Source organism: Phascolarctos cinereus, unplaced genomic scaffold (assembly GCF_003287225.1).
Source record: "Phascolarctos cinereus isolate Bilbo 61053 unplaced genomic scaffold, phaCin_HiC Scaffold_726;HRSCAF=1367, whole genome shotgun sequence".
NCBI classification, from domain to species: Eukaryota; Metazoa; Chordata; class Mammalia; order Diprotodontia; family Phascolarctidae; genus Phascolarctos; species Phascolarctos cinereus.
Window position 1 is genome coordinate 209,084,532 of NW_027556098.1, and position 26,771 is coordinate 209,111,302.

General features: G+C 37.5%; 1 protein-coding gene across 1 annotated transcript in view; it reads left to right on the forward strand.

Annotated features, from left to right (window-relative positions):
- TTN (titin) overlaps positions 1–26,771 on the forward strand; it is a 329,039-nt gene that overhangs the window by 108,111 nt on the left and 194,157 nt on the right. Inside the window, 39 exon segments of the mRNA XM_078146156.1 lie at positions 151–429; positions 541–819; positions 915–1,193; positions 1,335–1,622; positions 1,742–2,029; positions 2,617–2,898; positions 3,162–3,440; positions 3,595–3,876; positions 4,030–4,308; positions 4,435–4,722; positions 4,952–5,230; positions 5,325–5,603; positions 5,710–5,988; positions 6,137–6,424; positions 6,543–6,608; positions 6,611–6,829; positions 7,798–8,079; positions 8,374–8,652; positions 9,056–9,337; positions 9,511–9,789; positions 10,434–10,721; positions 10,970–11,248; positions 11,354–11,632; positions 11,724–12,002; positions 12,933–13,220; positions 13,442–13,729; positions 15,224–15,514; positions 16,576–16,863; positions 18,039–18,131; positions 18,276–18,561; positions 20,177–20,354; positions 22,212–22,301; positions 22,399–22,666; positions 22,769–23,029; positions 24,903–25,112; positions 25,199–25,276; positions 25,378–25,404; positions 26,004–26,063; positions 26,211–26,294. Coding sequence (XP_078002282.1) covers positions 151–429; positions 541–819; positions 915–1,193; positions 1,335–1,622; positions 1,742–2,029; positions 2,617–2,898; positions 3,162–3,440; positions 3,595–3,876; positions 4,030–4,308; positions 4,435–4,722; positions 4,952–5,230; positions 5,325–5,603; positions 5,710–5,988; positions 6,137–6,424; positions 6,543–6,608; positions 6,611–6,829; positions 7,798–8,079; positions 8,374–8,652; positions 9,056–9,337; positions 9,511–9,789; positions 10,434–10,721; positions 10,970–11,248; positions 11,354–11,632; positions 11,724–12,002; positions 12,933–13,220; positions 13,442–13,729; positions 15,224–15,514; positions 16,576–16,863; positions 18,039–18,131; positions 18,276–18,561; positions 20,177–20,354; positions 22,212–22,301; positions 22,399–22,666; positions 22,769–23,029; positions 24,903–25,112; positions 25,199–25,276; positions 25,378–25,404; positions 26,004–26,063; positions 26,211–26,294 — 9,270 coding nt within the window.

Consider the following 26,771-nt stretch of genomic DNA (forward strand, 5'->3'; position numbering starts at 1 on the left):
CTTCTGTACCATAAGTTTCTTTGTCAGAAAATCTCTTTTTTTCATATTAAACGTACAATTGGATTTAGTGATAATCTTTCAGGGTTGATGGTTGCGACGTTCTCTTTGGAGCTTATAATTTGTTCCCTAATCTTTTCCATGTTTATATAGAACCACCTTCATTTGTGAAGGAACCCGATCCCTTGGAGGTTCTACCAGGCAAAAATGTGACTTTCACAAGTGTTATTAGAGGAACCCCTCCATTCAAGGTGGGCTGGTTCAGAGGTGCCAGAGAGCTTGTGAAAGGAGACTCCTGCAATATCTATTTTGAAGACACAGTGGCAGAAATGGAATTGTTTAATGTTGACATATCCCAGAGTGGGGAGTATACTTGTGTGGTTTCTAATGATGCTGGTAAAGCCTTTTGTACAACTCACCTCTTTGTAAAAGGTTTGCTCAAATTTCTTTGTTCTTTCTATTTGGCAGACGCCAGAAACTTTAGTTCATCTTTCTAGATTAGCGTTCTGGACTTTTGACCATGATCATTTTGTTACTCACTAGAACCTGCTGTATTTGTGAAGAAATTAAGTGATCACTGGGTAGAACCGGGAAAATCCATCATCCTGGAGGGCACATACACCGGGACCCTTCCTATTTCAGTGACCTGGAAAAAGAATGGCGTTCATATAACTCAGTCGGAAAAATGCAGCATTGTCACAACAGAAAGATCTTGCATCTTAGAAATTGTCAACAGTACCAAAAATGATGCTGGGAAGTACACATGTGAGGTGGTGAATGAGGCTGGAAGGGATATCTGCGAAGCTAGAGTATCCACATTAGGTGCGTCAGCATGTCTGATCTTGGCATCTTACATTCTCTTAACAAGAAATATGGCTTTTGATCCTCAGTGCTGATTGTTATGATTTATTCTTTAGAACCACCTTATTTTGTTACGGAACTGGAACCTTTGGAAGCTGCAGTTGGAGATTCGGCTTCTTTACAATGCCAGGTTGCCGGGACACCAGAAATTACAGTGTCTTGGTACAAAGGAGACACCAAATTAAGGCCAACTCCTGAATACAGGACATACTTCACCAACAACGTTGCCACACTTGTTTTTAATAAAGTGAATATCAGTGACAGTGGAGAGTATGCTTGTGTAGCAGAAAATAATGTAGGAACTGCTGTTTCTAAGACAGTCTTCAGAATTCAAGGTGATAATTTGTTTTAATCAGTTCCTCTTTTCTTGATCTTTTGTCTTTCTGGGGAAATGTTCCATCACATAATACCCTAAGATATGTGTTAATTAATATATCCATTGTTAATTAATATGTTAATATATTGCATTCCTACAGAGCGTCAGCTTCCACCTTCCTTTGCGAGACAATTAAAGGACATTGAGCAAACTGTTGGGTTACCAGTTACTCTAACCTGCCGTTTAAATGGCTCAGCACCTATCCAAGTTTCTTGGTATAGAGATGGGGTACTTTTAAGAGATGATGAAAATTTGCAGACATCATTTGTTGATAATGTAGCAACTCTCAAAATTTTGCAAACTGACTTGAGTCACTCTGGACAATACTCTTGTTCAGCATCCAATCCTCTTGGAACTGCTTCTTCTAGTGCTAGGATGACAGCAAGAGGTTAGTTTCCACACGAACATTTTTTTCTCTACCAAATATGTCTTCTTTACATCTTATGTCAAAGTAGAACTGGTCAAATGAGCAAAAATATGCATTTTGTTTTTCTTTTCATGTTCCAGAACCCAAGAAATCTCCCTTCTTTGACATTAAGCCTGTATCGATAGATGTCATTGCTGGAGAAAGTGCTGATTTTGAGTGCCACGTCACTGGTGCTCAACCAATGAGAATCACTTGGTCAAAGGATAACAAAGAGATTCGCCCTGGAGGAAACTATACAATCACATGTGTGGGAAATACACCACATTTGAGAATCCTTAAAGTAGGCAAAGGAGACTCTGGCCAGTATACTTGTCAAGCAACTAATGACGTTGGGAAAGACATGTGCTCAGCTCAACTTAGCGTAAAAGGTAGTAGTTAAAGTGTCTAATGACATATATTCTTTATCATTGTGAGATAATGTCTTGAAATTATTAATATTAAAGTGTTTCATGTAAACTGCATCTCCCAGACTGTCTACCATTAAGTTGATGTCCTAAATCAAAATTTTCCTCCCTCTTGATTTAGGGTTTTTTTTTAAATCTATGTAGTCTAATATTCATAGTCATACAAGAAGATAATTGTTCTTTACTTCACATTTGGTGAATATTGCATTCTTTTTCTTTTTATGTAATATTCTTTATCATTACTAAATTTTTGTCAGATACAATGGTTTTATATATGTACATGTTCATCTGTCCTTTTTTGTTAGCCTTTACACATCTAGAGTAGAAAGAGTTCATTGGCAGCTCATTGTGTAGTGAAAATAATGACGCCATTATGATAGAAAGACACGACAGGACATTATTAACTTTCCAAATGAGCATTTTGGCACATTTTGTTTGTTACTAACAATAAACTAGTTTCTACAAGAACTCTTTAAATTCTCTGTTAAACTCAAACTGTCATTATGCTATCACAAAATTTAAATAACATTTTCCCCCCTTTGCTTTACTAGAACCTCCCAAATTTGTTAAGAAATTAGAAGCTTCAAAAATTGGGAAGCAGGGAACATCCATTCAGTTGGAATGCAAGATCAGTGGCTCCCCAGAAATCAAAGTTATGTGGTTCAAAAACGACAGTGAACTTCATGAAAGCTGGAAATACAACATGTCTTTCATGGATTCTGTGGCACTCCTCACTATTAATGAAGCCAGCACTGAAGATAGTGGAGATTATATTTGTGAAGCTCATAATGGCGTTGGTGATGCAAGTTGCAGTACAGCTCTCACAGTTAAAGGTTAGAAGATATGAAAACTTCTTTCCATTTCTGTTACCCCTCTAATTTGAGCTCTTTTCAGTAATATCAATTCAGAAAACAAATTACTAGCAAAGGTATGACTGGAGGCTGGAAGCCAATAAAAAAAAAAGCCCCAAAAAACAAGATGGTATTTGTTCATCTTGTCATACCATTCATTCTGAATGGACTTCATTTTGAAAATATTCCTTTCAATTTTTAGGAAACCGGTGTTAATTTCTCATCCCTGTTGTTTGTCTCGGTAGCGCCTCCTGTGTTCACCCAGAAACCTGCTCCAGTAGGTGCTCTTAAAGGTTCTGATGTAGTCTTCCAATGTGAAATTTCGGGGACACCTCCATTTGAAGTGGTATGGGTCAAAGACAGGAAACAAGTACGAAGCAGCAAGAAATTCAAAATTACTTCGAAAAACTTCGATACTAGTCTTCATATCCTTAATCTGGAAGCTGCAGACACTGGGGAATATCATTGTAAAGCCACCAATGAGGTGGGAAGTGATACTTGTGTATGCACTCTAAAGTTCAAAGGTTGGTATTCTTGGGCATCTAGAGGGGCTTCTTCCTATAATCTTTCTCTTTTTTGTTGTTCTTTTGACTGCTAAATTGCCTCTCTCTCTCTCTCTCTCTCTCTCTCTCTCTCTCTCTCTCTCTTTTTACTACACCCATGCTTATCTTTCATTAGAACCTCCACGATTTGTGAAGAAGCTAAGTGATACTTCAACCCTTGTAGGAGACCCTGTTCAATTGCAGGCCTTGGTTGAAGGTTTCCAGCCTCTTTCTGTTGTCTGGCTGAAAGACAAAGGTGAAGTCATCAGAGAAAGTGAAAATGTTAACATCACCTTTGTGGATAATGTGGCTACCCTCCAGTTTATGAGGCCTGAGGCTGCCAATTCTGGAAAATACATATGCCAAGTCAAAAATGATGCTGGCATGCGGGAGTGTTCAGCAGCCTTATCTGTACTAGGTTAGTAATTTAATAACAACTTATTGGCTGTCCTCTCATGGCTGTTTTGTAATAAAGAAAAAAATTCTTCTCTGCCACCTACTGTGTTATTTGTACACTAAGGTGGCTTTGAGCTGGATTTCCATTTCAATGGTGGTTTACCTCTTCTTTTAGAACCAGCCAGAATCTTAGAGAAGCCAGAACCTATGACTGTCACTACTGGAAATCCTTTTGCCCTCGAGTGCCTGGTAACGGGAACTCCAGAACTTACTACTAAGTGGTACAAAGATGGAAAAGAATTAGCTGCTGACCGCAAACACCAAATTACCTTCCTCAACAAGGTCGCTTCCCTTAAAATCCCCTGTGCAGAGATGAGTGACAAGGGCTTATACAGTTTTGAAGTGAAAAACAGTGTGGGTAAAAGCAACTGCACAGTCTCCGTTCACGTTTCAGGTCAGCCAAAATTGTATTTGAATAATTTATTCCATTTCTTTTCTGAGACTCTCTCTTTAGACGACCACAACAAGAACAACAAAATCCAATTTTTGTTTTTGTTTTTGGCTATGCTTCTTTATATAGATCGTGTTGTACCACCTTCTTTCATAAGAAAATTGAAAGATACTAATGGGATTCTGGGTTCCTCCATTCGTTTGGAGTGCAGAGTCGCTGGATCATCACCTATTTCAGTTGCCTGGTTTCAGAATGGAAACGAGATTGTTAGTGGAGCAAAACACCAATCCACATTTTCAGAAAATGTCTGTACTTTGAGTTTGAAGCTGTTGGAGCCTTCAGACACAGGGACTTACACTTGTGTGGCCAATAACGTAGCTGGATCTGATGAATGTTCAGCAGTTCTGATCGTGCAAGGTCAGTGGGCAAAGCAGATGCTTCTTCCACATGACTTTGTTTCTCTCTTATGTGATATGTCTTTGTTCTCTGCATAGATTTTATATCTTTTCTTTTTTCTTCACATTTCAAAGGCAGTTATGTGATGGATTCATTGTCTCTCTCTCTCTGGCTCTCTCCCTCTCTCTCTCTCTCTCTCCCCCTCTCTCTCTCTCTCTCTCCCCATCTATTTCTGTTTCTAAACATTTAGAACCACCATCTTTCGAACAGACCCCTGAGTCTGTGGAAGTTTTACCTGGAATGAGTGTCACTTTCACTAGTGTAATAAGAGGAACCCCTCCATTTAATGTCAAGTGGTTTAGAGGTAGCAGGGAACTTGTACAAGGAGATTCCTGCAATATCTCTATAGATGAGTCAGTTACAGAACTGGAGCTGTTTGATGTCGAACCATTACAGAGTGGAGACTATTCTTGCCTCGTTATCAATGATGCAGGCAGTGCCTCATGTACCACCCATCTTTTTGTGAAAGGTTTGTTCTTTGTTCCAATTTTCATTGTTCCGATTTCTTTTTCTAAGTCTTCACATAGGGTTAGAATTTCACCCTCATGCTTTCTTTACTACAGAACCAGCAGCATTTGTGAAAAGATTAACTGACTTCAGCGTCGAGGCTGGATTCCCCATAGTTCTTGAGTGTACCTTTGCGGGGACCCCTCCAATTTCAGTGACCTGGATAAAGGACGGCTACTCTCTTTCTCAGTCTCCGAACTGTAGTATTACTATGACAGAAAAATCTTCCATTCTGGAGATTCTTGATAGTACAACAGAGGATTATGGACAATATGGTTGTCTGATTGAGAACGAGGCTGGACAGGATATTTGTGAAGCCTTGGTCTCTGTCTTAGGTGTGTTGACAATCATCTCTTTCTATTATACTCACCTTTCTTTTAAAAAAAAGAACTTTTCTAGTTGGTTTGGTTGACTGCTTACAATTTTTTTTTCATGCTATAGAACCACCTTACTTTCTTGAACCACTGGAACACATTGAAGTGGTCCTTGGAGAGTCAGCCACTTTGCAATGCCAAGTAGCTGGAACCCCAGAAATCAAAATATCTTGGTATAAAGAAGATACAAAACTAAGATCAGCTCCTGCATATAAAATGTCCTTCAAAAATAATGTTGCCTCCCTTGTAATCAACAAAGTGGACCATAGTGATGTAGGAGAATATACCTGCAAGGCAGAAAACAGCGTCGGGGCTATTGTTTCATCAGCCGTGCTTGTTATTCAAGGTGATAACTTTGTGCTTTAAAAAAATCAAGTGCTTAGTAGCATGTTTACATAGTTAACTTCTTAATGGACATCAAAAGTGAAATGAGTAAAAATGATCACGAGTCTCTCTTCTTTGACAAATGAGGATTATTTCTAATTTCATTCCAGAGCGTAAACTTCCACCTTCCTTTGCAAGGAAACTGAAGGATATTCAGGAAACCCTTGGCTTTCCCGTTGCATTTGAGTGCCGCATCAATGGTTCAGAACCCATTCAGGTGTCTTGGTACAAAGATGGGGTGCTCATAAAAGATGACCCTAACATGCAAACATCTTTTGTCCACAATGTTGCAACTCTTCAGATCTTGCAAACTGAGAAGAGTCACATGGGTCAGTATAATTGCTCAGCTTCTAATCCTCTTGGAACTGCTTCATCCAGTGCCAAGCTCATTCTCTCAGGTAGGTAGTTCATAACGTGTTCCCCTGTAAGAAGTATGTTTTCAAATCACAAAGGAACTGGTAAAAAAAAATAATAAAACAACTCACCACTATGACCATATATTCTCAATGTTTTCAGAGCATGAAGTACCTCCCTTCTTTGATCTAAAACCTGTATCAGTAGATCTCGCTCTTGGAGGAAGTGGGTCTTTAAGTGCCATGTAACGGGCACAGCACCAATCAAAATCACTTGGGCCAAAGATAACAGGGAGATCCGTCCTGGAGGCAACTACAAGATGACTTTGGTTGAAAACACAGCCACTTTGACAGTTCTCAAAGTAGCCAAAGGAGATGCTGGACAATACACTTGCTATGCAAGCAATATTGCTGGAAAAGACTCTTGTTCAGCCCAACTGGGTGTACAAGGTATATGCTACAGTCTAGTATTATTTTCTTTGTTTTAAGAAAAAAAAAGTTATATTTTAGAGTATGCTTCTTTAAACATCATATTCTAGTGATGTATAATTGTTGTTCAAATGTTTCAGTTGTGCCCAACTCCTCATGACCCCATTTAGGTCTTGGTAGAGATACTGGAGTGGTTTACTATTTCTTCCTCCAGCTCATTTGAGTGAGGAAACTGAGGCAAACAAGGTTAAGTGGCTTGCCAAGGGTCACACAGCTAATAAGTGGCTGAGGCCAGATTTGAACTCAGGTCTTGCAGACTCCAAGCCCAGTGTGCTATCCACTGCACCACCTACCTGCCCTAGTGATGTGTATAACAGGTGCTTAATAGTCAGCACATGATAGGCATTTGATAAATACTTATTTCCTTCCTTCCTTCTCCTCAACTACATGTGTGTGTGTCTATGCGTGTGTATCACCTACTATCTGTTAAGCGCTTTACAAATATTATCTAATTTGATCCTTCCAACAACCCTGGAAGGTCTGTTCTAATATTATCCCCACTTCATAGTTAAGGACAGTTTCTGCCCCCAGGTTTATACCTCTGTAATCTCTGGGTATTGGTACAAGAACTGAGTCAATTATTTGGGAGCTTTTTCATCAGTGGGTCAAACTATAAGAATTTTTAAGTGCCTACTATGGGCAGGCAGAGGAAAGCATATTATTTGTCTGTTACTGTTTTGATAAATTTCCTTTTGTGTTCTTAGAATTAATATCTATTGTGTTATATTTGTTGTGGTTTGTTCTTGCTAAACATTATCCAAGAAATGCTGAACAACTGGACAAAGTTTCAGGGAAAAAAAGTGGTTTCCCCCCTCCCCACCAAGATGAAGTGATTTGCCTAAGCCACCAAAGAAACTTTGTTACAGCTTAAGAACGTTTGTGTCCCACGACCTCTTAACCTAACCCATGTTGTTCCCTCGGTTGCACAGAACCACCCCGGTTCATTAAGAAGCTAGAACCTTCAAGAATCCTGAAAGAGAATGACTCTACCAGATATGAATGCAAAATAGGTGGGTCTCCAGAAATCAAAGTACTGTGGTATAAAAATGAAACTGAAATCCAAGCCAGTGAAAAATACAGAATGTCTTTCGTGGATTCCGTGGCAGTAATTGAAATGCACAACCTCAGTGTTGAAGACAGTGGGGACTACACATGTGAGGCCCATAATGCCGCTGGCAGTGCAAGTAGCAGTACATCATTGAAAGTGAAAGGTCAGAGCTCAAGCTACCTTTGTCTTCTTCCATTTTGTGTCTCCTCCCATTGGCTACCTTTGTCCTTTTCCATCTAGGCTCTCCTCCCATTGGCTATCTTTCTGCTTCCTATTCACCACTTTCCTAGGGCTTTTTTTTTTGTCTTTTTGCCTTTGACTTTTTTTTTGTCTTTCGTCTTTGACTTCTTGTCTTTTTGTCTTTGACTTTTTTTTTGTCAAATCTTGTTTCTGATGTTACCTTTAGAGGACCTGTCTTAATTTCCTACATCCTTTTCAATTCAAATATCTATTTTAGAACCCCCAGTCTTCAGCAAAAAGCCTCATGCCATTGAGACGCTGAAAGGTTCTGACGTTCATCTTGAATGTGAGCTTCGAGGAACTCCCCCGTTCCAAGTTTCATGGCATAAAGACAAAAGAGAACTTAGAAGTGGCAAGAAGTACAAGATAATGTCTGAGAACTTTCTTACTAGCATTCACATTCTTAACGTTGACGCTTCTGATGTTGGGGAATACCAATGTAAAGCTGCCAATGATGTGGGGAGTGACGCCTGTGTTGTCTCTGTTGTATTAAAAGGTTAGTCTGCCTTCTCTTTCTACTTCCATTTTATTTCCTTATCCCTACCCTTATTTGTCTTTATCTTATCCTGTCCTTATCTCCTTCAACCCCAACCTCCTCTACCTTTCACTTTTTCCTTTCCTTTGGGCTTTATTTATCTTTCTTCTTTGAAGATTAAACTCTAACAGATATCTTGTTCATTTCAGTACTCATATCCTCTGAGATCAGGGTGAGGGGAATGGGTTTGGTGCATTCCACTTCATCTTCATGACAGCATAGTCTCTTACCCTCTTTAATAAATAGTGACAAACAACCACTGGGGTGTTAACGCTTTTATTCATGACTTCAATATACAATGCTCTCCTTATGATCTTTTTTCCCATATGCTATTTTTAACTGTGTATTACCTCTTCTCCATCAGCACCACCAAGATTTGTAAAGAAGCTAAGTGACTTTTCTGCCATAGTTGGAGACCAAGTTCAATTGCAGGCTGTCATAGAAGGCCCTGAGCCAATTTCGGTGGTATGGTTCAAAGACAAGGGGGAAATCGTTCGAGAGAGTGACAATGTCTGGCTCTCCTATTCAGACCACACTGCAACTCTACAAGTGACAAACGCTGAACCAGCCAATGCTGGAAAGTATACCTGTCAGATCAAAAATGATGCTGGAATGCAGGAATGCTTTGCAACACTCTCAGTTCTAGGTTAGTATCTCTATGTTTATATCTACATATACATATTATAAAAATACCCACAAAATGCATATGACATTATAGCATATGTACATATATTAGAGCATTAGGGTTCATACTGTAGTTGTCTATCTTTACCATACCTTCACTTATTAAATGTGAATGTGATTTGCATCTCATTTCAGAACCAGCAGTCATTGTAGAGAAGCCAGAATCAGTCACCGTTACATCGGGAGATACTTGTACCCTCGAATGCATAGTAGCTGGTACTCCAGAACTCATTACCAAGTGGTTTAAGAATGGAAAAGAACTGACTAGTGACAACAAGTACAAATTAAGTTTTTTCAACAGAGTGTCCGGTCTTAAGATTATTAATGCAGCACCGAGTGACAGTGGTGTGTACACTTTTGAGGTGCAAAACAGTGTTGGGAAAGATAGCTGTACAGCTTCAATTCAAGTTTCAGGTTAGTTGGTTTTATTTTCCTTCATTATTATTCTAAAATTCAGAATTTACTTTGGTTCTTTTGAAGAAAAATTCAGCTCCAGGCAATTCAATAGTTAATTAAGTTCTTATTATGCACCAGGCACTGTGCTAGTTACAAAATATTAAAAAAAAAAAAAAAGGAAATAGACTGTCCTGTCAGGGAGCTTACATCCATGTGAGGAAACCCATTTCAATAGAGCCACTTGCATCCAATATCTTAGGGGCCATCAAAATTAGAGTTGACCTATATGAGAAATTAGAAGAAAATTCATTTTAAAGAGTTTAGCTCCATTTTTATTTCTAAATGATCAGAGCAATATTGTATCCTTGGATAAGGCAACATGGTCTGTTCCCTTCATGATACAGCATCCCTTCATCTACTGAAAATAGAAGGAATTAGAATAACAAACACTATCAATGAAATCTTGGGAAATCAAACCAACAGCTCCTCCTGATCAGTGTTTGAGGCCTCTGATGTTACGAATTTCTTATTAATTCTTCCATACTAAAGCAAATGGTGTGGATCAAAGTAAAAGACCTTTTTAGCAAAAAGACAGACATTATCTTTTTAAATCTTTTTTTTTTAAATAACCGTTTGTCACTCTTTGCTTTTCCCTTATTTAGACCGAATTGTGCCTCCATCTTTCACAAGAAGATTGAAAGAGACGAATGGTTTATATGGCTCCTCTGTTGTAATGGAATGCAAAGTCTATGGATCACCTCCAATTTCTGTCACCTGGTACCATGAGGGAAATGAGATCCCCAGTGGAAGAAAGTACCAGACTACCCTAACAGATAATACTTGTTCTCTGACTGTGAATGCTCTTGAAGAGTCAGATGAAGGAGATTACACCTGTATAGCTACAAATGTTGCTGGATCTGATGAATGTAGTGCAGCCTTGACTGTAAGAGGTCAGTAAAAAAAAAAAACAAAGAAAGAAAAACAAAGAAAGAAAAAGAATGAAATCATTTAAGAGAATCTGGTTCAATTTCAGCATCATCGCTTCTCACTTCTTTCAAACTGTATTTACTGAGCACTTACTACATTTAAGGCCCTATCCTGTGCTGCATGGCTTATAAAGTGTTTTCATTACCCCCTATCATATAAATATTAACCTTCTTTTATATATGTCTGTGTGTGTGTGTGTGTGTGTGTTTAGAACCACCCTCCTTTGTGCAGAAGCCAGATCCCATGGATGTTCTCACTGGAACAAATGTAACTTTCACGAGCATCATTCGAGGAACTCCTCCTTTCAATGTTAGCTGGTTTAAAGGTAGCACTGAACTACTACCAGGAGACAGATGTAATGTTTCTTTTGATGAGTCAGTGGCTGAACTGGAGCTGTTTGAGGTAGATACATCACAAAGTGGAGATTACACCTGCATAGTTAGTAATGAGGCTGGCAAGGCTTCTTGTACAACGCATCTTTATGTAAAAGGTTGGTCCCTTATATGGCTTTCTTCCATTTTAAAATCTTCTCTGTGTGTGTGCATGTATGTGAATATGTGTGTTTGACCTGGTTGTTTTATCTCATTCTCTCTAGCTCCAGCCAAATTTGTGAAGAGACTAAATGATTACAGCATAGAGAAAGGGAAGCCGTTGATTCTGGAGGGGACATACACTGGAACCCCACCCATTGCAGTGACATGGAAGAAGAATGGCTTGAATATAACCCAATCTCAAAGATGTAGCCTGACTGCTACAGACAAATCTGCTATCCTAGAAATTCCCAGCAGCACAGTGGAAGATGCAGGACAGTATAACTGCTACATTGAGAATGCCTCTGGGAAGGATTCTTGTTCTGCACAAATATTGATATTAGGTGGGTTCCGATGACGTTACCTCATTTTTTTAGGACTTGTGCCCATTCTCCGGAGTTCTTTCACCACTGATCATCTTCCCTTGTGTTTTAGAACCACCCTATTTTGTAAAACAAATGGAGCCTGTTAAAGTGACCGTGGGAGATTCTGCCTCTTTGCAATGCCAGGTTGCTGGCACCCCTGAAATCGCAGTATCTTGGTACAAAGGAGATACAAAATTAAGAGCCACCTCTACCCTCAAGATGCATTTCAGGAATAATGTTGCTACACTGGTGTTCAACCAGGTTGACATTAATGACAGTGGAGAATACATCTGCAAAGCTGAAAACACTGTGGGAGAAGTGTCATCATCAACTTTCCTTACTGTTCAAGGTGAGTGTTTTAAAAATTAATGAAGTACTTTCTTCCTCTGAGCTTCATCTGAATTATCCCATCAGGACCTTCTTCTTCAATTGATTTTTTAAGTACCTGGCTAGTAGTAAGCACTTAATAAATACATTATCTAATCTAATTTCCCCAACAGCTAACTCCCTAAACCTTTCATAAGAAAGATGAGAAATTATAATTTAATTTGGAATTAGGACATAATTATTCATTCACATAATAATTTTGTGTGAAAAATAATCCTCCTAAGACTATAGATTTAGAGCTCTAAGCGACCTTAAATTCTCATCCAGTCCAACCCCCATTAAAAAGACAAAGAAACTGAGGCCCATAGAAATCATAGCATCACAGATTTTGGAGCTATAAGGAACCTTAGAGGCCACTCAGTATGACCTGCTCATTATGTTGATGAGGAAATTGAGGCACAAAAATGTTAAATCACTTGCCCAGTATTGCACAGCTAGTAAGTTTCTAAAATGGGACTTGCATCTAGGTCTTCTTGACTCCAAGTCCAATGCTCTATATTCACTATATCCCAAGGTCTTGTAGGTAGTATTCAAACCTAGGATATCTAACTCCAAAGTTAGCACTCATCCTATTTTATTTGGCTTTACTTTAAACCCATGGCTTCTAAAGTTGATCCCCTTTACCATAAGATGGCCTAAAGATGGTAGATAGTCTATTCCTTGAAGTCAGTTTTTCCCCAGTTATCCTACAGTTTTATGCTCCTTCTAAATTTTAAAGCTGACCTTGAAGTAAAACTTAAACAAGGTGGTGTCTACTCCTTAGTCCAACTCAGGAGAATGTTCTAATGCTTCTGAGTGAATAGAAAGTACATTATCTGTGCAAAGTTTGTGAGAGAGTGTTCAGTAATTGAAAACATCCAGTCATTCATTGCCTGATTCTGTTTCCTTACAGAGCAAAAGCTTCCACCTTCATTTTCTCGACAATTGCGAGACATTCAAGAAACCATTGGTCTACCAGTTATATTTGAATGTGCAATAAGTGGCTCAGAACCCATTCAGGTGTCTTGGTTTAAAGATGGTAAACCTTTGAGAGATGGCCAAAATGTGCAGACTTCATTTTTAGATAACGTAGCGACATTGAATATTTTCAAAACAGATAGGAGCCTTGGGGGTCAGTACACCTGTACAGCTACAAATCCTATTGGATCTGCCAATTCCAGTGCCAGGCTCATCCTCACAGGTTGGTGGATTTTTAAAATTTTTTCATATTTAATAAACAATTTTTAAAAGATATATATGTGTGTATGCATATATACATGCATGTACATACATACATACATACATACATACATACATACATACACACGTTCACAACCTGGTAATAAGGAAACATCACTTTTTACAAACCAGTATATTTTATGAATATAAAGCCTGAGATTATGTTTCCTTACTGATTTACAGAGGGAAAGAATCCACCTTTCTTCGACTTACCAGTTGTCCCAATTGATGCTGTTGTGGGAGAAAGTGCTGACTTCGAATGCCACGTTACTGGAACTCAACCAATTAAGGTCACCTGGGCCAAAGACAACAAAGAAATACGGAGTGGAGGAAACTATCAAATTAGTTACCTGGAGAATACTGCCCATTTGACTATTGTAAAAGTTGATAAAGGGGACTCCGGACAGTATACTTGTTATGCTGTGAATGAAGTTGGAAAGGATTCATGTACAGCCCAACTTAACATAAAAGGTAAGGAGGGCTCAGATTGTGTAGCACACCCAGAAGTATAATCCTTTTTCATTTCATCCTAATGATGGGTTACTTATGACATACACACAAAGAAGCCAAGGTTCTGCAAACTGAATAGGAATAAGCATTGAGTAGGAATGATGGCTTATTCTGTAATTCCTGCTACAGAGGAGGCTGAAATTGATTATCTCTTGAGTTCAGGAGCTCTGATCTGCATTGGGGCTGGAAGCTAAAAGAGTGTCTAAGCTAGGTCCATCACCAAGTTGGTGAGACCCTGGGAGCGGAGCCTTCTCGGAATACCTAAAGAATGGACAAAATGACCCACTTTGGGAAAATGGACAAGATTCCAAGATTAGAACTTCTGTCCCAATCTGTATTGTGATTGGGCCCATGAGTGATTATTACACTTCCAACTTGGATAAGATAGAGAGGGAAAAAATTATAAGCATCAGTTAAAACAATATATAACAAACCATTCAGGGTGTCCCAAAAGTCTTAGTGCAGTTTTAAACTCTTACATAACGGTTTATCATTTAAATAACAATAGTTTTAAACTATTAAAGCTTAAAACCACACCAAGACTTTTGCATTTTAAATTATTTTAAACCTGCACTAAGATATTTTAAGCCTGCTTGACAAAAAGAATCCTATATTCTTTAACCTATGCTTTCTAAAACTTTGTATATAGTGGTCTGTAAATTTTACAAGAAAAGTTTAATTTTTTAATTTAATTTAATTTTAATTTATTATTTAAAAAGCATTTTCCCTTTCTTGGTAAATTTCTGTTCCTGGAAATAACAGCTTTATGCAGCTCAAAGTCAGAGTGCAAATTTACATAAACTCATGGTGGGCAGTAGGATTCTAACTAGGATAGGGCTAATAGCGCAACCTTGATGGCATGTTCTTCCTTCCTGGAAGGCTTTCTCCTTTACCCTGCCTGCCCAGATCTGGAATATGTTTTGTCCACCTGTCACAAGCATATAAACTTGGAGCAGTTTGGTGGCGCAATGGATAGAGCAGCAGTCCTGAAGTGAGGAGGACCTGAGTTCAACTCCAGCCTCAGATACTTGCCACCTGTGTGACCCTGGGCAAGTCACCTAACCGATTGCCTCCAAAAACGAGAATATATCAACTTCCTACAGGACAATATTTCCATCCCTAACTACTTTACTCCCCACATTTGGTTTTCATTTCTACAACACTTTTCCCCTGCCTCCCATCCAGCCCCTGACAGCAGCAGCAATTCCTTCAATCATAGAACCTCATTTTGCTCTAGGCTAATCTTCCTCCCCAGCAGTGAGTTGGGGAGGAACTTCCTCCTTCTCCCTCACACCCACCTGCCCCAAGTGCAAAAATAGTTAATTAGAGCTCTGATGGAAGGTCACATTATGATTAGGGAGCAGATGCAATCTGATGATTGCTGAGACACTGATGAGTCTTTTATCAATGACCTACTTTTCCATCCCTTATGGTTTGTGATGCAATCTCTTACAGAACGGCTGATACCACCAAGTTTCACTAAAAAACTCTCTGAAACAGTGGAAGAAATAGAAGGGAACTCTTTCAGACTTGAAGGCCGGGTTGCTGGTTCCCAACCTATAACTGTTGCTTGGTATAAAAATAACGTGGAGATCCACCCAAGTGCTAACTGTGAAATATCATTCAAGAACAATGCCATATTTCTACAAATTAAGAAAGCAGGGATGTCTGATGCTGGTTTATATACATGCAAAGTGTCCAATGATGCTGGATCTGCTCTGTGTACCTCTTCAATTGTTGTCAAAGGTCAGTTCATTTCAGACTTATCTCATTGTTATATTTTATTCACTCATTCATTACCTATTAATATTTTTTTTCTCTGACTTTAACCAAGTTATAGAAGAAAATGTGCATTCTTTAAAAGGTCTATTATGGGTCCACATATACTGTTTTGTAGAATATCCACTCTTTCCACTAGCTTAATGTTGTCTGGTAAAATACATATGATTTAACAAATATGGGTCAAAGTTTCAGCTGCTGTAACTCATGACCCAAAATAATTCTTGCTAAATTAAGTCACAATAATTGGATATAAGTGAGGCAGAGTATACAAAGTCATCTATCATATCAATGATACCATTCTCTAGCAAAAAAAAAAAAGAAACAAAACAAAATTTCAGTAATCTGAGAATCTATATCCCAGTTTCTGTTTCTTTGAAATTTATCTTCAGTTATTAAAAAGCTATAGCGACATTTAAAATGTAAATTTCAGACCAATGGGATTGTTTTCACTTGAACACTGAGTTTAAATTCTTAGTTTCATTGGTCTGAAATACTCTAAAAATGACCATAATTGAATTTAATAGCTGAGAATTATCAAAAGAAAGAATACAAGTATTGGGATGTATCTGAGCACTCAGATTATTCGAATCATGGATTTTTTGCCTCTTACTGTATACAGAAGAATTACCAATAGATGCAATAGCATGTGAAGTTCAGCATAAATCTAGGTTTTCTAAAGTTTATAGTATTAGTAATATGTTGTGATACAAGGAAGTTTGCATTAAGGAATAGTACCATATTTATAGCACTTAGTCAATGTGCAGATGCTTGGTCAATTTTGTGTATAAAATAATATTTGTGTTTCATCTATTACATTTCTGTTCTTCAAACACCATCAACTTTGACTGTTGTCTCAGGACAAGAATGGACATTGAAAGATACTCTTTTTCAAGATAATTAAACCAAATGGCACTACCTTTATTGTTATTTAGTGGCAACACTATTAGACTCATCTAGTCTTCTTTCTTAAAACTCGAAATCTTCTTGCCTCTTTCTTCCCTCACTAAAATACTTTGTGATTCCAGAGCCTAAAAAACCACCAGTGTTTGATCAGCCTCTGGCTCCAGTGACAGTAAATGAAGGAGAATTTTTGCAACTCAGCTGCCATGTTCAAGGATCAGAGCCCATCAGGATTCAGTGGCTGAAGGGAGGCAGAGAAGTAAAACCTTCTGACAAATGCAGTTTCAGCTTTGCTAATGGAACAGCTGTTCTGGAACTAAAGGAAGTAACTAAAACCGAATCAGGAGATTATGTATGCAAAGCTTCCAATGTGGCTGGAAGTGACTCTTGCAAATCCAAAGTGACTGTTAAAGGTACAGTAATCTCAAAATGTCACTTTCCCTGTCCAATCAATAAATATCTTATTCAGTGCTTAGTGTCACCACAGTAACTTAAACATTAATTAAATGAAATTTAAAAATACCTATCAGTAATCATATGTATCAAGTACTCTTATTGTTTTCTTTGAGGTAAGTCAGTCAATAAACAAAGATTTATTAAGCACCTACTATGTTCAAGTACTGTGCTAAGCCCTGGAAATACAAAGAAAAGCAAAAAAAATCTGCTTTGAAGGAGCTCATAGTCTAATGAGAGAGACAAGATGCAAACAACTATGAACAAACAAGTTATATGCAGCGTAAATTGGAGATAATTGATATAGGGATAGCACTGGCATTAAGTAGAATCTAGAAAGGCTTCTTGTAAAAGGTGGAATTTTAACTGGGACTTGAAGGGAGTCGGAGAATCAAGAAGGTGGAGATGAAGAGGCAGAAAGTATTAGAAACAGCAAACAGTAGGTGAAAATGCTGTGCTGGGAAACAGTTAATAGAAAATAAATTCACTACTGTCAAGATAGCTAAAAAACATTGAAGCTTTACTATAATATTACTTATTAAAAAGTCAAATTCACCAAAAACTGAGTAAGAAAGGTCATAGTTTTAGCACTAGAAAGACCCTTAGAAGCAATGGAATCCAACCCTTTCATTTTAGAAATGAGGAAAGTGGGACAAGTTGTCTAGGGTCACACAGATAGTCACTGTCTGAGATGAAATTTGAACTCAGATCTTCCTGACTCCAAGTCCCAATGACCTATCCATTATGTCATAGTTAATTAGCGCAACATTCAATGGCTCTAATAATTGAAAGGCTTTACATTAAAGTGATCACTTGGCATAAATCCTAAGAGTACCTTTCCAGTGAAGCTTCAGCATATTTGTGTAAGATGTGATATGACTAGTTTGATTTCTGATTTCATATGTGTAGCAATTGTCACCAACCTAAATTTCTATGAAATCCTCTATGGTTCATTTCATTTACATATATGCTTAAATGTGTGTACACAAATGGCGAGACAGAATGTGTATTTATAAACCTTAAATACATAAATACATGATGCTATTTAAACTTACCTTGATATTAGAACCTATTCGCAAGGAAGAAAAAAAAATACTGCTCTGAGAAAACTATAACATTAAAATTTGTTTTGCAGATAAACCAGCCGCCGTACCAACAGCTAAGAAAGCAGCAGTGGATGGAAAACTCTTCTTTGTTTCAGAACCCCAGAGTATCAGAGTCATCGAAAGTAAGTCTTGGATCAAAGCTTTGCATCTGTCTATCCGCACATGCTTGTTCTCATGTAAAGAACTCTTCATACAGTTTTATTTTAAAATTAACAGATAGATTTCAAGAAACCCAACACTGACCCATTTTTATTCTTGTTTGTCAGAAACCACTGCAACATTCATTGCCAAAGTTGGAGGTGATCCAATCCCAAATGTTAAGTGGACAAAGGGAAAGTGGAGACAGCTGAACCAAGGAGGCCGAGTCTTTATTCAGCAGAAAGGCGACGAAGCAAAACTGGAAATCAGGGATACTACAAAAACTGATTCTGGATTGTATAGATGTGTAGCATTCAATAAACATGGTGAAATCGAAAGTAATGTTAACCTACAGGTGGATGAAAGAAAGAAACAAGAGAAAATTGAAGGAGATCTTAGGGCAATGCTGAAAAGGTAAGTGTAAGCATGTTCACTGTCAGGGTAAAAAAAATGGTAATGTCTATTCTCTACATGTTCATCAAAGAGATTTGTGATCCTTACCCTTCAGGATTTGAGAGATAGAACAGGACAATCTCTAACACATTTCTTTATATATTAAATCAGTAATAGATAAATACAAATTTATATGCATATAAAAAAGCACAGCAAAATACTGATGGGAGCTATTGCAATTATGAGGAAATAATGGTTCATTAGTATCAAACTGATTAAAATTTTAAAGAAGAACAACAGGCAGTGGCTGACTATTTATACTAAAGTGATACATCTTTAGTGGCTTCCTAAAGTACTGCTCTGATGCTTCATTGTGTGCAATGGAGATGGTCCTGGGTTCTCCAACAAACTATAACACTGTCAATACAGCATAGTCTCTTGCAAGTCACATAGAGCTTTGGAGACCTTTTGTCCAACAACAGACGGCATGGTTATTGCCTGAGGACCAGATATGTTAGGAAGGCTTATCAGCTAATTATTCATAATTATGCTTATTTTTTTTTTACTAAGGCGTGAAAGAGTTGAAATTTGGATTGTTGGAGAGAATAGACACATTGATGAAATCAGGTGAAGGACTAAATTATCTTTAGCTATATCTGTGAAAATTAGTCCTTATCTTTTTTAAGACTCAGTGCTTTTTTCCCCTATTAATCATCTTCTGTGTTGTCAGCCATTTTATTTTATTTCATAGAATTCTGGAAAAAAATCTCATCCTAATTTTTCAGTCTCAACTATCCCAATTATTCTACATCTTTAAAGATCTTTTCCAATATTTTTGAGCAATTCTCATTTAAATTTTTGGGGGGATATTTTCCTCCTGGCACTCAAAATTTCCTATACACTTATCTAAATTGTGACAGGTTTAAATCTAATTCAACTTGGAGCAATTTCTACAAAATTCTTTTGTCTTCCACATATACTTACATATGTACACATATATACATATACTCAATTATGTCTGCATATGAGTATGCCTGTGGAAATGTACATACATACATAGTTATGTTATTATTCAATCGTTTCAGTCATGAACAATTCTTCATGATCCCATTTGGGGTTTTCTTGGCAAAGATACTGGAGTGGTTTGCCTTTCCTTCTCCGACTCATTTTACAGATGAGGAAACTGAGGCAAGCAGGGTTAAGTGACCTGCCAAATGTCGCACAGCTAGTAAGTGTCTGAGGCTGGATTTGAACTCAAGAAATGAGTCTTCTTGACTCTAGACCTGGCACTGTGCACTATGGTGCCACCTAGCCACCCGCACCTAGTCATACAAGTCTAAATTTCAGGGAAACTTCTGTTTTCTTTTCCTGCATTTAAATAGTATGGTCAAATTTGATCCCAAATTTTGCCAGATTGAAGATTTTTCTCTTTTGTGATAAAAATGTATCTTGGTGTGACTGTTTTCAAATCCTACTCACTGTTATTTTAAACAAATTAGTGGAATTTTCACTGGAATAAAATTACTTTCTAAATGTAGAACTCTTTATTATATCATTAATTATTAAAGAAAAAGATGAGCCAAAAAATGGAAGCTAGATATTTTACATTTGATGTCAACTTCCTTTTATCACTTAGGACTCCAATCCAAACAAAAGGAGAAGAGGAGACAATTGATATCATGGAACTTCTCAAAAATGTTGATCCTAAAGAATATGAAAAATATGCCCGTATGTATGGAATTACAGATTTCCGGGGCCTACTCCAAGCCTTTGAATTGTTAAAGCAAAGCCAAGAAGAAGAAACACACAGATTGGTAAGTTCTAGGTTGAAAAAAAATCACATAGACAAATCCTAATTGAAATATGTATAATACATAGTTTGAACGATCTGAGTCTTGCTGTATATTCCTCTACCAAAAGCTACTCTGATGCCTTATTGCAGCACAGAGAGAGGCCCTGGGTTCTCAAAGGCTATGTTAGCAAAGCACAAAGTCTGGGAGGTCTCACCAAGCAGGTGAACATTTGAGTTGAACGCAACAGTGGACCAGGTTAGCTAAGTTTGGAGAGAGATCTTATCAGAAGTTTGCCTGGTAATTATTTTGGGGTGTTGGAGTGGGGGTGCACAATAGCACATGAAATATATGTACTAAGGCAGTTGCAATTTACACTTTTGGAGTAAATCTGCACGATGAGAGATGTGATTATTAATAATCAATGCTTTGGGGAGATCCGGAGTTCCTCCTTTTTCTATAGTCCTCCTTTCAAAATTCAGTCTCTTGAAGGATATTGCTGATAATGAGATTAGATTAGCTTTCTTAACAATCTTGTTCAGACCCCTCCCAAGCAGGGAAGCCATACTGCTGTGTTCTGATTTGGGTGGGGATAATTTCTTTGAATAGATTGCCCAAGGCTAGGGGTAACTTAAAAGGAAATGACATAATCAACATTCATTAGGATAGGTCCAGCCCCTCATTGTAATATTCATTCTCTCATTAATTGTTAACCAATCAGAGTTGATCGCCACTCTCAGGAACACCACTCTTCCAAAGGCATATAAACCATGAACCCACCACTGTGATGGTCCTTGGCATTCCACAGTTCTACTAACCTCTTTTTATTAAAATGCTAGCATTATAAATAAAATGACTAATGACCCAGAAATTCTGTCTCTTGAACTTTTTAAACATCACAACTCATGATCACAGCCCCATTGAAGAATCAAATCACTAAGCAGGTTGTACAGAAGGTATGAGGAGAGTAACAAGTTTTCCAGTTCCTCATATAATCAAATGAGTTAACACATGTAAAACACTTTGCAAATCCTAAAATGCTAAATAAATATTAGTTGTTTTTATTAATATTATTATTATGAATGCATCAGCAAGAATTTATGAAGTGCTTCTATGTGTCAGGCATAGAGATTTCCAAGGACAAACAAAAATAGTCATGAGCCTATTTGATACAGAGGTAAAAGCAATGGATTGGGCATTAGGAGATCTTGGTTCTAGAACTGTCTCTTCCACTAACTAGTTATATAGGGTATATATAGCTTATTTAAAAAAAAAAGGAGAAGAAGCAGCTTAAATTGCACTAAGACTTATGGGATACTTTGTGCAAGCCTGGCTATATAATTTAATCTAATTAGACTTTAGCCACTTTATTTGTAAAATGGAAGAATTGTACTTGATTTCAATCAACAAATATTTATTAAGCACTTGATGTGTGGTAGGAACTATGCTAAATAACAAGGATGTAGTTCGGTTGTTTTCAGTAATGTCTGACTCTCATTTGGGCTTTTCTTGGCAAAAGATACCACAGTGGTTTGCCATTTCCTTCTCCAGCTCATTTTACAGATGAGAAAACCGAGGCAAACAGGGTTAAGTGACTTGCCCAAGGTCACAAAGCTAGTAAGTTTCTGAAGCCAGATTTGAACTCAGATCCTCCTGACTTGAGGCCCAGCACTCTATCTATTGCACCACCTACTTCCCCCTCATCTATAAAATAGGGCAAGTAATATCTGTAGCACTTACCTAAGTTGTGGGGAGGATGGAATGAGATAATATATGTGAAGGATTATATAGATGTCAATTATTATTATAATTAAAATCACAAGACCTTACTAAAGTACATGCAGTGCAGTATAGAAACTGAATACTTTGATGTTTCTTTAGGAAATTGAAGAAGTAGAGAAGTCTGAAAAAGATGAAAAAGAATTTGAAGAATTAGTAGCCTTTATCCAGCAAAGGCTGTCACAGACAGAGGTAATAAACAAATTAAATAAATTATTGCAAAATGTGGTTGTACGCTGGGGACTTTAAAGTGAGATTAATGATCCATTTAAATCTTTTTTACCCTCAGCCAGTCACCCTTATCAAGGATATTGAAAATCAAACTGTTATAAAAGACAATGATGCTGTCTTTGAAATTGACATTAAAATCAATTATCCAGAGATCAAGCTCTCCTGGTACAAAGGCACCGAAAAATTGGACCCCAGTCCTAAGTATGAAATAAGCATTGACGGTGATCGACATATACTTAGAGTCAAAGACTGTCAACTGAAAGATCAGGGCAATTATAGGTTGGTTTGTGGTCCACACATCGCTAGCGCAAAGCTAACTGTAATTGGTAAGTAGATGCAGTTTAAGAAAAACAAAAACATACAAAATCTGTTTTTCATTGAATGCATTGATGTGACATCTATTAAAACTTCTTTTATCATGCTAACAGAACCTGCTTGGGAGAGGCATCTTCAAGATGTTACTGTAAAAGAAGGTCAGACCTGTACAATGAGCTGTCAGTTCTCTGTGCCAAATGTTAAATCTGAATGGTTCAGAAACGGAAAGATTCTCAAACCCCAACCTCGATATAAAACTGAAGTGGAACACAAAGTTCATAAACTGTCCATTGCCGATGTTAAAGCAGAAGACCAGGGCCAGTACACTTGTAAATATGAAGGTCTTGAAACATCTGCAGAGCTAAAAATTGAAGGTTGGTATATGAAACTGTATATTTTGAAGAACCATTATGTAGACTGATGAGCAATACTAGAAGTGTCCAATATTGAAAACCCATAGATAATTGCTTTTCCAGGGTTTGACACATATTCTTAAATTTTATATGGCTAATTCAAGGAAGAATTAAACCAGGGGTATGCTTGTAAATGTTTAACAGCTTGTTCTATAGGAAGAAAAATAAGTTCATGACATACTTTTGAGTTTAATCTGCATAAACAATTTCTCCATCATTTTCTTAAGTCTAGACAATTAACAAAATGGTAAATCAAGGCTTGATTTGTAAGGGTTGCTGGTTTCCAAGGTATAAATGCTCACACTGAAAATATAGCAAATCATCTTTCAGTTCCATCATGGCCCAGAATATAACCAAAATATTTGGGAATTCACGGAATTATAGAATTTGAACACTGGAAGGATCTTCAATCGCCATCTAGTCCAACCCAAATAAAAAGTAATCTTCACTTTTCCTTCTGCCTCTTTTCAAGGATTTTTTTTTATTGAGCTACAATGAGGCAGATTTCAGTTCAATCTACATTGATTTTTTTTCTAACACTTGAAGCTGACCTCAAATGGAGTCTTTTTACCTAAGAATGATAGAAAGCTTAAATGTTTTCAAAGTGCCGAATATTCTCTCATTTAAGGCCATGATCTCCCTCTCACTGGAGATATTTAAGTCGAAGTTGGATAAACAGCTGTCAGGAATTATTCAGTGGGATTCCTGAACTGTGCAGTAGATGAATTAAATAATACCATAGGCTCCTTTCGATCCAAAATCCTGCCATCATTAATTAAAAATATATGATCCAAAGTATACGAGAAATTTAGAGTTCAAGTTCTTAGTTGTAGGCACTGTACTACCCATCATCTACAATTGAAATTGTTGTTATTCAGTCGTGTCCCACTCTTTGTGACCCTGTTTTGGGTATTTTCTTGGAAAAGACTGCCGTTTCTTTCTCCAGCTCATTTTACAGATAAGGAAACCAAGGCAAACAAGGCTAAATGACTTGCCCAGGGTCACACAGCTAGTAAGTGTCTGAGGTCACATTTGAACGGAGGTCTTCCTTGCTCCAGGCCCAGTGCTCTATTCACTGCACCACCTAGCTTTGAATAATAGATCACCACAAAAGCTGACCAGAGAATTTACCAATTAGTGAAGACTTTCTGTGTTGTATTTTTAAACTCTCAGGTGCCAAACACACTATTGATAGAACATCCTTTTCTAGCCCACTGTCCTAAGAAACAGTCCTACCACATGTACTAGTCAGACTTCTTCCCTTGTGCGTTCTCACTTACAGTTGCCTATAGTCCAAAAATTTCAAGACTTAAAATGAATACAGAATGAATGTTATCTGGTCTCCCTCTCTAATCATTTAAATGGTCTGAGAGGGAATTTTGTGCATTTCATAAAATGTTATTTTAAGATAATTTCTGAGTCCTACATGGGGAAAAATGACAAATCTTCAAATATCTAAATGAAGGCATAATTAAGATTATATAAGTTTCTTCATATTCCTCTTTCATTGGGTTCTTTGTTTTAATATACTTCTGAGACTTCTCAGATCCTTCAGGTACCAGAAATCTCTTTATTATTACCTTCATCTTGTCCTAAGGCTGTGCTACAATGAGTCTCTTAATGTTTTCTAACATCAATATTGTAGAAAATATCCTAAGTATTCTACTGCTACTTTTGTCAGGTGGAAATGGGAAAATGGGGGACAGGGTGTTTTGTATTTTATCTTTTGTTTTAACCAATCTCTTGTTAAAATAATGGGGAAATGTATACATATGCCGGGGGTGGGGGAAGGTTCAACAGAACATAATTGTAATTAACTTTGTTTTTAAAACAGCTGAGCCCATTCAGTTCACAAGACGCATACAGAATATTGTGGTGAGCGAGCATCAGTCCGCAACCTTTGAATGTGAAGTGTCCTTTGACGACGCCATTGTTACCTGGTACAAAGGGCCCACAGAGCTCATCGAGAGTCAGAAATACAATTTTAGGAATGATGGCCGTTGCCATTATATGACCATCCACAATGTCACTCCGGATGATGAAGGTGATTTAACAGTTTCCCAGTGCAAATATTGATTGCAAATTGTCCCAACAGCAGAAAACAAGTAACAAGATGATTCTTTTCCTTAGGTGTCTATTCAGTAATTGCTCGCCTAGAGCCAAGAGGTGAAGCTAGAAGCACTGCAGAGCTTTACTTAACAACTAAAGGTCAGGAAATTGTCCAGACATCTAATCCAAATTGCAGCATTTGAAATAATATGTCCTATAGAACCATGCAATTCTAAACGTAATCTCTATCTTTCTTGTAGAAATTAAACTGGAATTGAAGCCACCTGGTAAGTTAAAAGAAAAAAATTGTCAAAACTTGAATGTTATATAGCTTTTTTTTTTAAATGATGTAATTCTGGGGCAGCTAGGTGGTGCAATGGATAGCTCACTGGCCCTGGAGTCAGGAGGATCTCAGTTCAAATCCAGTCTCAGACCAGACACTTGACACTTCCTAGCTGTGTGACTCTGGGCAAGTCACTTAACCCCAATTGCCTAAAAAAAAAAAAAGTTATGTAAATCCAACTGCAGTACCCAAGTATTTTTGCTTCCCAGTTCTGAAGTGTTGCAAAATACATTTTTACATCGCTTCTGAGTATGTTCATATTATAAAAATACAAACATATAAACTCTTGTGAGTTTGAAAACCAAAGTGCAATAGCCTTTTCCCATGTTATCTAAGATGATCCCAGATTCTATGTTTCATAATAACAAATTAGTATTTCAGCAGGAAATAAAATGGTGCATGTGTTTGCAGACCATAGTCATATCTTACAATCTTTGTTTCAAATTTTAGAGACTCCTATTTGAAAACCACTCAAGAACAGATAAATCTTGATTATATCATTGCAGTAACTGTTTTATAATGCTTCACAATTTCCTTTCTCAGATATCCCTGATTCTAGAGTTCCCATTCCAACTATGCCTATAAGAGCAGTCCCACCAGAAGGTAAGATGATTTATTCATCATCATATTTGTATGTTGCCTAGGCAGGCTTTGAAGGAAGTTAGAGATTCTAAGGGTGGGGGGGGGGAGAGAGGGAATGAGGTAGGAAACTAAAAGAATTTTATTGATAATGGCTTGTATTTTCTTCAGAAATTCCTCCAGTTGTAGGTCTTCCTCTTCCCATTTCTCTACCATCACCAGAAGAAAAGAAGCCACCAGGAAAACGTGTTGAAGGTATCAAAAGTTTTTAACCTAAAAGTCACAGATTATAATTGAACAGTAAGATGCTGTTTTGTTCAGTCATTTTTCTGCTCTAGTTGTCAAAGAGTTCATACGCCTTTACAAAATATATTTCTCAGCAATGAAATGCAAGAGTGTAGGTAAGATAAGACAGCTGAACATAAACCAGGCCCATTCACATCAATCCTTTCTCTCTAGAAGAGGAGGCAGGGACGCATTTAGAGAACCAATGTCCTGGTCTCCTGCCATCACTGCAGTCTCCTTAAAAAGATCCTGACAAATATTCACTTATAATGCATTTTGAGAGTTGTCTGGAAAAAGCGGGAAACCTAGTAACATGGTCCTAGGTGCCCCTGTCCATGTGTAGCAATAACACCTGATATAGCTCTCAAACCAATTAATCTGGAAATTAGGTTTTAATCAACACATGCTCATATGGTTTGCCATTTCCTTCTCCAGATCATTTTACAG